This window comes from Phocoena sinus, chromosome 2 (assembly GCF_008692025.1).
Source record: "Phocoena sinus isolate mPhoSin1 chromosome 2, mPhoSin1.pri, whole genome shotgun sequence".
NCBI lineage: Eukaryota > Metazoa > Chordata > Mammalia > Artiodactyla > Phocoenidae > Phocoena > Phocoena sinus.
The window spans coordinates 102028528-102041713 of record NC_045764.1 but is presented as its reverse complement, the minus strand read 5'-3'; the positions used below and the strand labels follow the sequence as shown (position 1 = coordinate 102041713).

The following is a 13186-nucleotide window of genomic DNA, read 5'->3' as shown; positions in this document are numbered from 1 at the left end:
CTTAACCTGGCTGACTTTAAGCTTCTTTGGCTTCCTCTGTAGGTGAGAGGAGGCAATCCAGGTCTTAGTTACCCTGAATTCTACCAGAGACTGAATCTCTTCCACTAGAAAAATTCTTCCTTTCCTAGACGAAAATGCTTATGAATTTAAGGGTTGGCCTGTGGAAATCTGTCTTTAAGATGAATCAACCCCCTTCATCTTCTACAAAGCTATATCCAGTACTGTCTTTCTCTCCCAAGACTATTTAATTTTACTGCTATATAGTTTCTATGTATTTCATTTCTATGTGTTAAGGACCTTGAAAGAAATAGTGATCTTGCAGCAAGTGAGGGATTCAGATTTGTGAACAGTTAACTCTAACAGTTCTCTGATAGAGCAATAATGGGATTATCTTACTTTAGTAATAATACATGTGTCTAAACATAGGGCCACACAGAATATATCCCAAATGAAAGTGCAAAGCATCCCTTGTCAACTCTCTTGAGGGTAGTTGTTAGACCCAGGTTATTAAAGGAAGCAAAACCTGTTAAGTAGGGTCTTCCTTGGCGGTCTGGTGGTTAAGACTCTGCCTTCCACTGCGAGGGATGTGGGTTCAGTCCCTGGTCAGGTAAGTTCCGTGTGCCGCAGGTTGCTGCCAAAAAAAAAAAAAAAACCTTAGGTAGAGCAGGCCCTTGGAAGTAGTCTTTTATGATCTCACATCAGCCAACTTTGCCAAGAGTATTTCAGCTGAGCAAGATGGAATTTTTTCCTTCTAATTAAGTATAATCCTGAGAATTAAATGTCCAGATATGCTCATATGAGCCCATATTCATTTCTGTGTCCTTTATCTCAATGTTCATATATAAAGGTACACATCTCAAAAGACAATGTAGGGCGGCCTCCCTGGTGGCTCAGTGGTTAAGAATCTGCCTGCCAATGCAGAGGACACGGGTTCGAGCCCTGGTCCGGGAAGATCCCACATGCTGCAGAGCAGTTAAGCCTGCGAGCCACAACTACTGAGCCCGTGTGCCACAACTACTGAGCCCGTGTGCCATACCCACTGAAGCCCACACACCTGTGCTCTGCAACAAGGTAAGCCACCACAATGAGAAGCCTGCGCACTGCAACGAAGAGTAGCCCCCGCTCGCCTCAACTAGAGAAAGACTGCGCACAGCAACAAAAGACCCAATGCAGCCAAAAATAAAATTAAAGTAAAATAAATAAATAAATAAAGACAATGTAAATTATCTACTAGGTAAATTTAAATTCAGAAAATGATATGGAAAAAAAATGATATGGAAATGGATATTTTGATCACTACTAAATCTCCACAGTACCTAGCACATAGTAGTCACTCAAAAAATATTTTCTGAATAAATTAATGAAACTGCCACATTCCAAAACACATACATCTTTCTTCTCAGTAGTCTCCCTTCATATTCACCCTTTCCTTTCCATTACTATACATAGATAGCTTCTGAATTAAAGGTCCTATCATCAAACAGTTAACAATAGGCTACTAATTACTTTCCCTATCTCTAAACTTTTCTCCCCATCTCAATTCAACCATAACACCAGATTCCCTAAAATATTCCCTATTCACAAACCTTAAAATGTACCCTGTTGTATGCTGAATAAATTGCAAGCTCGTTACTCAGGTAACATGTACCTTTTGCAATTTGGCCTCAAATATGGAAACAAATATTCTCCCAAATCCCCAAAAATAATTCTCTGTGTTCTAGCAAAATTAATCTGGGTCAGCACGGCACGCATCATGCTTTTCTACATCTAGTCTAGACCTTTGCTTTTATCATGTTCTTAGCCTGGAATTCTTTCCTATAGCTTCACCTACTGAAGTACTAGCTGTCACTCCAAGCCTGAACTTTGATGTCACCTCCTTGCCAAAGGGTCATCTGGGCTCAGAGTCCTCCCTTCTTTGCAATCACGTTTGTTTTTTAAGTCTATGCTTGGTGCTGCCTTAGTCTGTAAAGATGGTTCAATATCAATAAACTGGGTCTTAGCTCCTTTACCATACCAGAAGCTCTGAAAGCAGGGGCCATACCTTCTTAAGCTGTTCTTTCTGGCAGTGTTTGGCGTTCTGTAGGCTTGATAAATCAGTGGTTCTCAAATGCTTCCATTCAGAGAACCTCATTAAAAAAACGAAAATTTTAAGTTTACTACACAGAGAAGTGCACATACCAAAATGTTTGGCTCAGTTAATTTTCACAACGTATTCATACAACCAGCTCTCAGAATAAGAAACACAGCTCAACCAGAACCTCAGGAGCCCTCTAGTGCCTCCTTCTGAGTATGCATGTATGTATGTATTTATGCATGCATGCATGCATTCCGAGCAGCTTGAGATCTTATTTCCCCGACCGCAGATTGAACCGGTTCCGTTGGCAATGAAAGCGCAGAGTCCTAACCACTGGACCACCAAGGAATTCCCTGAGGACTCTATTTTAATGTATTACACATGATACTTGTAGATTTGGTATAAGCAAGAAGAGTGAGAATATGTATTTGTAGACTCATTATAGTATCTCTGCTCCATCAGTTCTCCTCTCTCAAATATGCATGCGTAATGGCTATATTTTTGTAAACAAGTGCACGGAAACATGAAGCTACACCTTCAGTGGCAAAGGTATGTTAGTACCAAACTGTCAAAAGGAATTAGTGATCCTTCATTTCCAAAATCTAGACTATATACGCTGCCCCACGCGCGCTGTCTTAGTACGACTCGAACTCATTTCCTAATATTCAACATGGCCGCATGCGCGGCTGTAAGCAACATGGCAGCTCTGCCAGGCACCAACATGGCAACCACAGCCTCACCTCACCCGGAAGCGTGAAAGAACTCCCATAAAAAACATACCCGCCATTCCGCCAACACTTAAGGTGGCTCTCGTTTCAGCTTCAAAGGGAGAGCAAAACCGGAAATGACTTTCCGTCCGGTGCGTCTCCCGGGATCTCTTTCCGGTTATGCTTCGGATGTCCGCATGAGAGTTGGAAAATTCTTGGAACTAGGGCTGAGAGGTGGAAGGCAGTCGCCTTTGGTTCGGGACGTGTCTGGGCTGCGAGACCGAAATGTCGGACACGTGGAGCTCTATCCAGGCCCACAAAAAGCAGCTGGATTCTCTGCGGGAGAGGCTGCAGCGGAGGCGGAAGCAGGACTCGGGGCACTTGGGTGAGGCGCGGGACTGTTGGGGCCGAGCCTTAGCCGGGGAGGGCTGGAGGGAACCCTGGAGAAAAACACAGCTCCCGAGTCGGTGCCTTTCCCCAGACTGCCGTTTCTTTAAGCTTCATACATTGGTACTCTTCTCCCCCCAACCTCAGCAGCACAGACGCTTCACCCTCCTGCAAGTAGTCGCGGCTCCTTCCCAGCTTGGGCCCTGGTTCCGCCGGTTCCGCTTTCCCCGGCCGGAAGCCTCCGCCTCCCCGCGTCAGGTTGACTCCTCTTGAGTCTGTGAGAGCGTCTCACTTGCTAGGCCTTGCAGCCCCCGATCCCTCGAAGCAGCAAGTCCCTTTTTTTAGTTACTCGCGTGGCGCTTTGTTCTTTTCTCGGTTATAGCAATTGCTTTTTAGGGGTCATGTCTTGAGATTCGGGGCGCTGTGAGAGCAAGTACGGAACCTTTTTATCCACAGTGCCCAGCTTAATGGCCCTCGCAGAGTTAGCACTCGGTGTTGCTAAACGAGTAGAGGAACTGGCATTGTCTTAGACGTTTACACAGTGAGCAGGAATCTGAAAACATTTGTTTTTAAACTTTTTCTCCCCCCCCCCCGTTTTCTCCTGTGTCAGTCTTAAAACTTGAAGGAACCTCAAAAGATTAAGTGCTACTCATACCACATCCCCAGCACAAGCCCTGAATGATCTAAGGCAAATCAAAGACCTACAAGGATAATGAATCCGTACCGCTCTTGTGGTAGCTTGTTGCACTGTATATTCGTATACTCGAGTCCGTCTGTAAATCTCGTGTTGAAATATATATTAGGTCCATGCACTTGTAGTCTGGCCCTTGGAACTAAAAGATGCCTTGGCAGGACTCTTATACCATAATGAATGAACATCTATCGAGTGTCTACAGCGTACATGAGTCTAGTTAGACAAAAGACAGTGTCCCTGCCCTCAAGGAGTTTAAAATTTAGTTGGGGATAAAGGAAAAGTCAGAAATACAATGTGACATATGTAAAATGCCAAATGAATCGATTCCACAATGAGTACAGTGAAGGTAGAAGTAACAAGAGTCGGTTTAGGCAGTGAAGGCGTCAGGGAAGAGTGGGCACTTGGAATTTGGTCTCTGTGGCTATGTAGGACTTAGACAATTAAAGGGAAGGTAAGAGGGCAGGGTAAGTAGGGGAAGAAGTGCAAGTCCTATTATCAGGGATTAATTAATAGAAATTCCACTTCACTTCTCCATGGTATTAACCACACTTTGGTGTTAACCAAACGTTGCGCCATATGCAAAGTTTTTTTTCTTCAGTCAGTTCTTTTCTCACAGAAAATAAAAATTTTCTTACCACATCTAGATTTTTATAGCATTACTGAAATCTGATACTTGTTTACTTCTGAGGTTAATGTTAAAAGACAAGGATATTGAGTAAACTAAAATGTATTCGTGTCATTAATGAATGCAGAACACTATGAACCAAGAATCATTGGGAGACCTTTGTTAGCTGGGCATTTTTAAAGTACAACTTTTTTAAAAAGTGTGGCAAAATACACATAACATAAAATTTACCATCTTAACCATTTTAAAACGTATAGTTGATAGTGTGATGTATATATATTCACACTATTGTGCAACCAATCTCTAGAAGTTTTTTGTCTTGCAAAACTGAAGCTGTACCCATTAAACAATAATTCCCAATTCTCCCCTCCTCCCGGGCCCTGGCAACCACCGTTCTATTTTGTTTCTGTGAGTTTGACTACTAGATACCTCATGTAAATGGAATCATAAAGTACTTGTCTTTTTGTGACTGGCTGATTTCCCTTAGCATGTCCTCAAGGTTCCTCCATGTTGTAGCAAGTGTCAGAATTTCCTTCCTTTTTAAAGCTGAGTAATATTCCATTGTATGTGTGTACCACATTTTGTTTATCCATTTATCCACTGCTGGATACTTGCTTCCACCTTTTTGGCTATTGTGAATAATGCTGCTGTGAATATGGCTGTGCAGATATCTCTTCAAGATGCTGTTTTCAGCTTTTTTGGATATATAACAGAAGTGGAGTTGCTGGATCATACGGTAATTCTATTTTCAGTTTTCTTAGGAACCACCGTACTGTTTTCCATAGAGTAAAGTACAGATTTTTGAAGTGAGGATTATCACTTCCAGTAAATATTTACTTAATTTTAACTGAAACAAAATAAACTTGGCCAGGCTTAGCACATTAGTAAATATGTGAATTGGTCAATATATTTCATCAATGGGATTGAAGATGTGAATATAGATGTTGACACGTTTTAGGGATCAGCAAGTTAGTAGACCAGCCATATTTTTATGTCTTCAAGCTAGTATTTTATTTATCTTCAACGGAGCTCTTAACCAAAGAATGAACTCAAGTATTAAGTATTCCTTTGCTGAGCCCAACACATTAAATTTTTCATTAGATTAGAAGCAGAGTGTCAGCATAGTTACCAGCATAATGGAAGCACTCAGTAAATATACTGAATTAATAACTGAACAAATACTTTCTGAAGGAGTTGGAGCTCAAGGATTCCTAATGATTTTCTGCCAGTGACCCATTTTAAGAATGATAAAACATTGGGAGTCTTACCCCCAAATTTGTAGTGACTTCATGGAATTCACAGAGTGGCTAAAGCCCATCTATAAATAACAGTTGCATTAATCAGCTGTTAGATTTTTTCCAAAATGTTAAACGTGAGCTTCCTCCTCCCAATAACCTGAAAAAGGTTTTTTTTTTTTTTTTTAAAAGGTATTTTTTAAAAAAGGTATTTTCAGCTTCAGTGTCCTGAATGTCATGAAAAGAATACTCCTAGGAGGTGTTACTAACACAAGGATTCATAACCAGAATCACAGGCTGTTTTTTAAAAGAACTGTATTAAAACAAGTGATCAGTCAGATAACCAAAGAGAAAAAAAAAAATGTCTGTATCCAGTTCCAGGGATTGAAAATGTATGTTTAAAGTGGTTCTTTTCATAGACTTCTTGCTTACTTTAAGAAAAATTACACATGACTCAAAGAACATATAAATTTAGTTACCAGAGAAAGTGAAAACTCTGTAAGAAGAAGAAATGTTTATATTATATTCTTGGTAGTATCAGGTTAATTATAAAAAGTACATTTTCAACTTATTGACATTAACATTGGAGCAAAATCAGTGCTTTTCCTCAGTGAGATGATGTCTGTTAGGGTATTTGTGTGCCACGACAAAGATCCCGTGTGCCACGACAAAGATCCCGCGTGCCACAACGAAGACCCAACGCAGCCAAATAAATAAATAAATAGGATTATGTTTTTTTTTAAAAAAACGTTCTAGTCTGAGATTCAGCAGAATGTAAAAGAATCATACATAAGCAAGGTAAAGAGAGTTCTGCAATTATTTAACATTTCTAGCTAGTATGGAATTGTGGAGTCTGTTTTCCATGTAGGGTATAACTTATTTTCCTAAAATGTAACTGTTCCCCCAAGGTGTTTGGTATACTTCAGCTCCATTTTCCTTAGACTTCTGAGTTAAATTTTACTAAAGTTAGTTCCATTAGAGCAGAAATTTCTAAGTAACCAGAATATCTCTAAATGTAAACTAGTGGTCCACTTATATAGTATTTAACGGAATTCCAATACAGGTTCTGAATGTTTAATATTTCATCTGTATTTTAACTAACTAATCACAGATATTAGGCTCTCCCAAAGGTAATATTTTGTCCCGATTTGAGTTTCTTAACTCTTCTCAAGGTTATGTTGGCTACCCAGCTTGTGAAGTACTAGAGTAAGTGATAAAAATATAGTCAAGAAATATCATTGGTGACCAGGGCTTCAGCAGTTTTATAAAATTTTTGTGTTTCACTTTAAAGGTCGCATCATTCTAACCCCCAACGCTGTCATTTTTTTTTTTTTTTTGTGGTACACGGGCCTCTCACTGTTGTGGCCTCTCCCGTTGCGGAGCACAGGCTCTGGACGCGCAGGCTCAGCCGCCATGGCTCATGGGCCTAGCCTGGACCGGGGCACGAACCCGTGTCCCCTGCATCGGCAGGTGGACTCTCAATCACTGCACCACCAGGGAATCCCTCCTGTCATTTTTTATACCCTCTGATGTCCAGTGGCCTTAATTCATTCAAATTCAATTCTTCAAAAAGATTTGATCACAGTGTAGGTTGTTGAAAATATTCCTGGCTTACAGGTTGATTATATCAGCTGTCATTTTAGAGTGACTAAAGGGAGGTGGTATGGACATTTAAATCTACCAAGCTGCTAATTTATTTCCTTGAAGCACAGCAAGGAAAGGAATTAGGAAAAGACCTCTCACCCAACAGAGAAAAGGTAAGTGGTTCCCAGAAAATCCAGGATTATCTTGGCAAAGCAGTGAATGCTTGAGTGTGATTTAATAAAGGGTATCTAATGCAAAATCTGGTCAGAGAATTTTCTTCATGAAATGAAAGAACTGTGTGTTGTGAATGCTGGAGAACTTGACTCCTGAGGAATGTATACATTGACAATGGTTGCCCTTTTTCATTTTCATTTCTCTTCACTCCTAGATCTTCGGAATCCAGAGGGAGCACTGTCTCCAACCTTCCGTAGTGACAGCCCAGTGCCTACTGCACCCACTTCTGGTGGCCCTAAGCCCAGCACGGCTTCAGCAGTTCCTGAACTAGCTACAGACCCTGAATTAGAGAAGAAGTTGCTACACCACCTCTCTGATCTGGCGCTAACTTTGCCCACTGATGCTGTGTCCATCCGTCTTGCCATCTCCACGGTAATGCCCAGATAAGACAAGGTTGGGAACTACCACTGTTTTTCTACAGTTCATGGTCAGTGTCTTAATGCTTTCCCCCCACCCTCCTTCCTTAGCCAGATGCCCCTGCCACTCAAGATGGGGTGGAAAGCCTCCTACAGAAGTTTGCAGCTCAGGAGTTGATTGAAGTAAAGCGAGGTCTCCTACAAGATGATGCACATCCCACTCTTGTGACCTACGCTGATCATTCCAAGCTCTCTGCCATGATGGGGGCTGTGGCAGAAAAAAAGGGCTCTGGGGAGGTAGCAGGGACTATCACAGGGCAGAAGCGGCGTGCAGAACAGGACTCGACCACAGTAGCTGCCTTTGCTAGCTCTTTGGCCTCTGGTTTGGCCTCTTCAGCATCAGAAGTAGCCAAGGAGCCAACCAAGAAATCAAGGAAACATGCTGCCTCCGATGTTGATCTGGAGATAGAGAGCCTTCTTAACCAACAATCTACTAAGGAACAACAGAGCAAGAAGGTAGGGGTAGATGGAAATGCTTTCACACATGTACTTTGAATTTTAGCTTTGGTTGAGAGGAATTTACCCCTAGGGCGAAGAGCAGTTCTTAGAATTCAGGGTTTAGAGCAGTGGTTCTCAACTGAGGATGATTTTACCCTCCTCGCAACCCCCAGAGGACATTTGGCAATGTCTGGAGACATGTTTGGTTTGTCACAGCACGGGAGCACTACAGGCATCTAGTGGGTAGAGGCCAGGGATGCTGCAAAGCATCCTACAGTCTTAGCAGGGCAACCTCCACACGACAAAGAGTTATTTGGCCCAGAATGTAAACAATGCACCAATGTTGGGAAACTCGGATTTAGAGAATCTTTTTCATTGTATCTGTTTGGAAGAATCATCAGATCTTGAGAAGAGGAATCCAAATATAGTAATAGAGGGGACGAATACTGGAAGATAGCCATATGGACCAATAATTATGGAAATAGACTGTACAATGTGGAATGGCATTGTAGTGGTTTCTGAGTCTATTAAATATTGGACCCACAATAGTTACCCATTTCCTACCGCTCCCCCATCCCCTGCTTATAGAATTGTTGCATAGGCTCTGAGCTAAACACTGAAGTGCTTATCACTTTGCCTTGGTTCAGTACCTAATAAATGTAAGTGGTTTTGGTTGGAAGGAATGCTTTCCTGGGGAGGGGAGTTTAGCTTAATGCTTAGCAGTAGGAACCAGTCTTCTTATATTTTAATTTCATCCCAAATGCACATTTGTGAGAAAGGACTAAACCCATGACACATCTCTTCTCCTAGGGCTCCAATTTTCCCATATTAACTTAGTGTATTGACCCCTCATAGGACATTGATGTCAAGTAGAATTTGCAGAGGTGGTTTAAGGGCTCATTTTATCTACAAACCCTTTTAAGACCAAGGTTTCTTCTGTCACAGGTTAGTCAGGAGATCCTAGAGCTACTGAATACTACAACAGCCAAGGAACAATCCATAGTTGAAAAGTTTCGCTCACGAGGTCGGGCTCAAGTGCAAGAGTTCTGTGACTATGGAACCAAGGAGGAGTGCATGAAAGCCAGTGATGCTGACCGGCCCTGTCGCAAGCTGCACTTCAGGTCTTTTGGGAGGGAGGGGGTTGGATGGGTCTCCTAGAAGCAGTCATTCTTTTTAAGCACATTTCTTCCGGTTATTGGGTTTCTGTCTTTAATCCTGTTATTAAGTGGTTTTAATATGATTTGTCTTAAGACTTCCCGACTCTGAAGGTAAACTTTCAGAAGTAGTGTTCTATGGGAGGGAATACAGGCTGCACTCCCAAAACGATGTGAGATTTAAAGAAAAAAATGCCCCTCTGTTCTTGCAATAGCAAGACATCTCTGTCTCCGAGCCCCAGTGAAAGTTAAAGTTCTCTGGAAGAAGGATGATCTTAGGAGAAACAGGAACCTGGGCTGTTAGGTAGGTGCTTTATTCTGCTCTAACTAGCAAGCCCTTCCTTCCTGTCATAAGGAAGTTAACTCTTTGCTCAGAGAGGAATTAAAACTCTTCTTTAGTGTAAATCACAGATTTAAATGTCACCTGCGTTCCTTATTTGAAAACTTGTGGAGGCAGCTCTAATGACAGTGAAAGACTAGAAATTTTGCAACAATTTGGACCTCGAACTGTGGCATCTAACTGGAACACCATCTTGATTCCAATTCTCCCTTTTTATTTCCCCAGACGGATCATCAATAAACACACTGATGAGTCATTAGGTGACTGCTCTTTCCTTAACACATGTTTCCACATGGATACCTGCAAATATGTTCACTATGAAATTGATGCTTGCATGGATTCTGAAGCTCCTGGAAGCAAAGACCATACACCAAGCCAGGAGCTTGCCCTTACACAGAGCGTTGGAGGTGACTCCAATGCAGATCGACTCTTCCCACCTCAGGTACCTATCTGCTCAGAAAACTTACCTCAACTTAAGGACCTTTATCTTAGTAGGGTAGCCATACATGTAGGAAAGCAGGGCATAAATCACCAGTCCGCCCTGCTGATTGGGAATGGAGTGGGATAGATATGCATCTAAGGGAATAGGAAAATCAAATGTAAAAAGAGGGACTGGGGCCATGAATCTAAGAGTAAAGGAAGGGAAGATGACCAAATACCACCTCATGCAGTGGATCTGTTGTGATATCCGCTACCTGGACGTCAGTATCTTGGGCAAGTTTGCAGTTGTGATGGCTGACCCACCCTGGGATATTCACATGGAGCTGCCCTATGGGACCCTGACAGATGATGAGATGCGCAGGCTCAACATACCAGTACTGCAGGATGATGGCTTTCTCTTCCTCTGGGTCACAGGCAGGTAATGCAGTTCAAAGATATGTAGGTATGGGCAGATATAGTATATAGAGTGAGTACTGGGTGGGGATAAAATCCTGGGTTTTCCTAGCCCTGCTATTAAATATATAAGTGAGTCAGCCTTTTTTACCTACTGAGATCTAGTGCCTGTTTATAACACAAATGACACATGAATTCTATGTAACTCTACATTTGTTGCTTGTGAAAGGTAAGGTCATTGAGAATAGATACTAAGTTTTACTTTTTCATTCTTAGATCCATTCTGTTGCCCTAATGGTGTCTCGCATGTTCACTGAATGTCTACTGAAGACAACACATGTATCTTGAAGGGAGAAGAAATATGGGCATGGAAATAGCTGTTTAACCTTTATTTCTTTCTAGGGCCATGGAGTTGGGCAGAGAATGTCTGAACCTCTGGGGGTAAGTAACGATCATTGTGTTGCTTTCTTTTAAGGGAAATAAGTACATAATTACTGTAGTTGATATGTATTCCTTTCTTTCAGAGTATTCTGTGATTCCTTGCCTCTGTAGAATAGATGGCACCACCCCTAAACTGTGAAAGCCTGATTAAAGCTCTAATTCTTTTTCTTATACCCCACAGTTACGAACGGGTAGATGAAATTATCTGGGTGAAGACAAATCAACTGCAACGCATCATTCGGACAGGCCGCACAGGTCATTGGTTGAACCATGGGAAGGAACACTGCTTGGTGAGCAGCAGTGGGGCCCAATTCAATAAGTGGAGCAAAAAATAGGAATTGTTTGATTGCTTATTGAGAAACAGTTCAAATGCTGGGGTTTCATAAGGTAATCTGTTCTCTGGTGAGCAGGTTGGTGTCAAAGGAAATCCCCAAGGCTTCAACCAGGGTCTGGATTGTGATGTGATCGTAGCTGAGGTATGTACTTTGCCCAGGCATCCAAAGATGCACATTTTAAAACTGCTATCAGTTATTCTAGTCAGGTATATTCTTATCCCAGGTTTTCTCATTGGGATCATAAACATAAATGGAAAGGGCTAGAATTTCAATCTTGGGTAACTTAAAAGTAGCTAGAGCTTTTATTTCCTAGGTTCGTTCCACTAGTCATAAACCAGATGAAATCTATGGCATGATTGAAAGACTGTCCCCTGGCACTCGCAAGATTGAGTTATTTGGACGACCACACAATGTGCAACCCAACTGGTAAGGTGACCAGAGAACATGCTAGCCCCCAAGGGCAAAACTGTTTATGGTCAAGGACAGAAGTTAGTAGAGCTTCACCTCACATTCCACTAGTCTATAAATGGGCTTCAGAGGATTCTTAAGCAACCAACATTCATTGGGAATCCAACAGGTTTTAAGATTTAAACCACTGCTCTTAAGGTCTCCACTGTTACAACCTAAAGATCTTTGTTATTCTATGGGATGTACTGAATCTGCCCCCTGGTTACTGAGAATCTGTGTAATCGGTCAACAATTTTAATCTGTCATTCTGTTAGTAGAGCTTTAAAAGACGTGCTGCTAGCATTTCACTAATCCAAAGGATACTCACTGGCAGCAGCAACTTTGTGAAGTAGGCCTGGTTAAACATAAGTTATTAACCCTTAATTAGTACAGATCCAGCCTTTTTTAACACCAGAATCTGTGCCCAATTTCTAACCAGCCATACTACCATATACTATACTAATAGTAAGATCTTTTTAAAAGAATTGGCACGAATATTCAATGAGATGATAGGCAGTCTTAATAAAGAGTACGTATCTTTTAACAGTATTAAGCCTTTAAATTCCAGGATTTTTGGTTTGCCCCATCTTTCCCCATGCTTCAGGATCACCCTTGGAAATCAACTGGATGGGATCCACCTACTAGACCCAGATGTGGTTGCCCGGTTCAAGCAAAGGTATCCAGATGGTATCATCTCTAAACCTAAGAATCTATAGAAGTACTTCTAAACCTAAGCATCCATAGCCATGGCTCTGCAGGCTGCACCTGAAAAGTAATATTTGTACAATAGTTTTTTTTCCTTATTTAAATAAAACTTTGTATTGTAGTTGGGATTTCGAGGTCAAGTTCTGGCTCTGCCACTTAACAGTGTGTGATCTTGTGTAACTCATCTCTCAGTATGATTTACTTATATGTAGACTGGGAATATTACCTACCTCATGGGGTTGCTATAAGGGTTCAAACTAAATGAATGCTTGAAAAACATTAAAATATTGATTATACTGTATAGGATCAAAGTGATTAGCAATTAGTGCTAGTAAACATGGTAATCAAGAAGGGGGTTCTCTGGGACAACATTTCTCAAGGTAAGATTTGAGTTTCATTTAAGATTATCATCATTAGGGCTATCATGCTCGAAATGTTGCTTATTCTGTTACAACTATGTGGCTTTGCTAGTCTATTATTCATTTATTTCCAAGAAAAGTGAAATAAGCACATCTTACATTAAATTTAAATAAGTG

General features: G+C 41.4%; 1 protein-coding gene across 1 annotated transcript; it reads left to right on the top strand.

Annotated features, from left to right (window-relative positions):
• The first annotated feature begins 2849 nt into the window (after positions 1 to 2849).
• On the top strand, positions 2850 to 12790 carry METTL3 (methyltransferase like 3). Its single transcript, XM_032622757.1, has 11 exons — positions 2850 to 3166; positions 7695 to 7912; positions 8008 to 8412; positions 9340 to 9515; positions 10114 to 10330; positions 10560 to 10747; positions 11125 to 11163; positions 11345 to 11453; positions 11574 to 11639; positions 11812 to 11924; positions 12550 to 12790. The coding sequence occupies exons 1-11, from the start codon at positions 3067 to 3069 to the stop codon at positions 12659 to 12661; spliced, it is 1743 nt and encodes a 580-aa protein (XP_032478648.1). The 5' UTR covers positions 2850 to 3066; the 3' UTR covers positions 12662 to 12790.
• Positions 12791 to 13186: the final 396 nt, after the last annotated feature.

Bases quoted from the DNA above. Each gene is read 5' to 3' on its own strand.
- METTL3 (XM_032622757.1), top strand. From the start codon at position 3,067: ATGTCGGACACGTGGAGCTCTATCCAGGCCCACAAAAAGCAGCTGGAT. The intron at 8,413-9,339 runs GTAGGGGTAGAT...CTTCTGTCACAG, and splicing joins AGGAACAACAGAGCAAGAAG to GTTAGTCAGGAGATCCTAGA. The intron at 11,925-12,549 runs GTAAGGTGACCA...CCCATGCTTCAG, and splicing joins CACAATGTGCAACCCAACTG to GATCACCCTTGGAAATCAAC.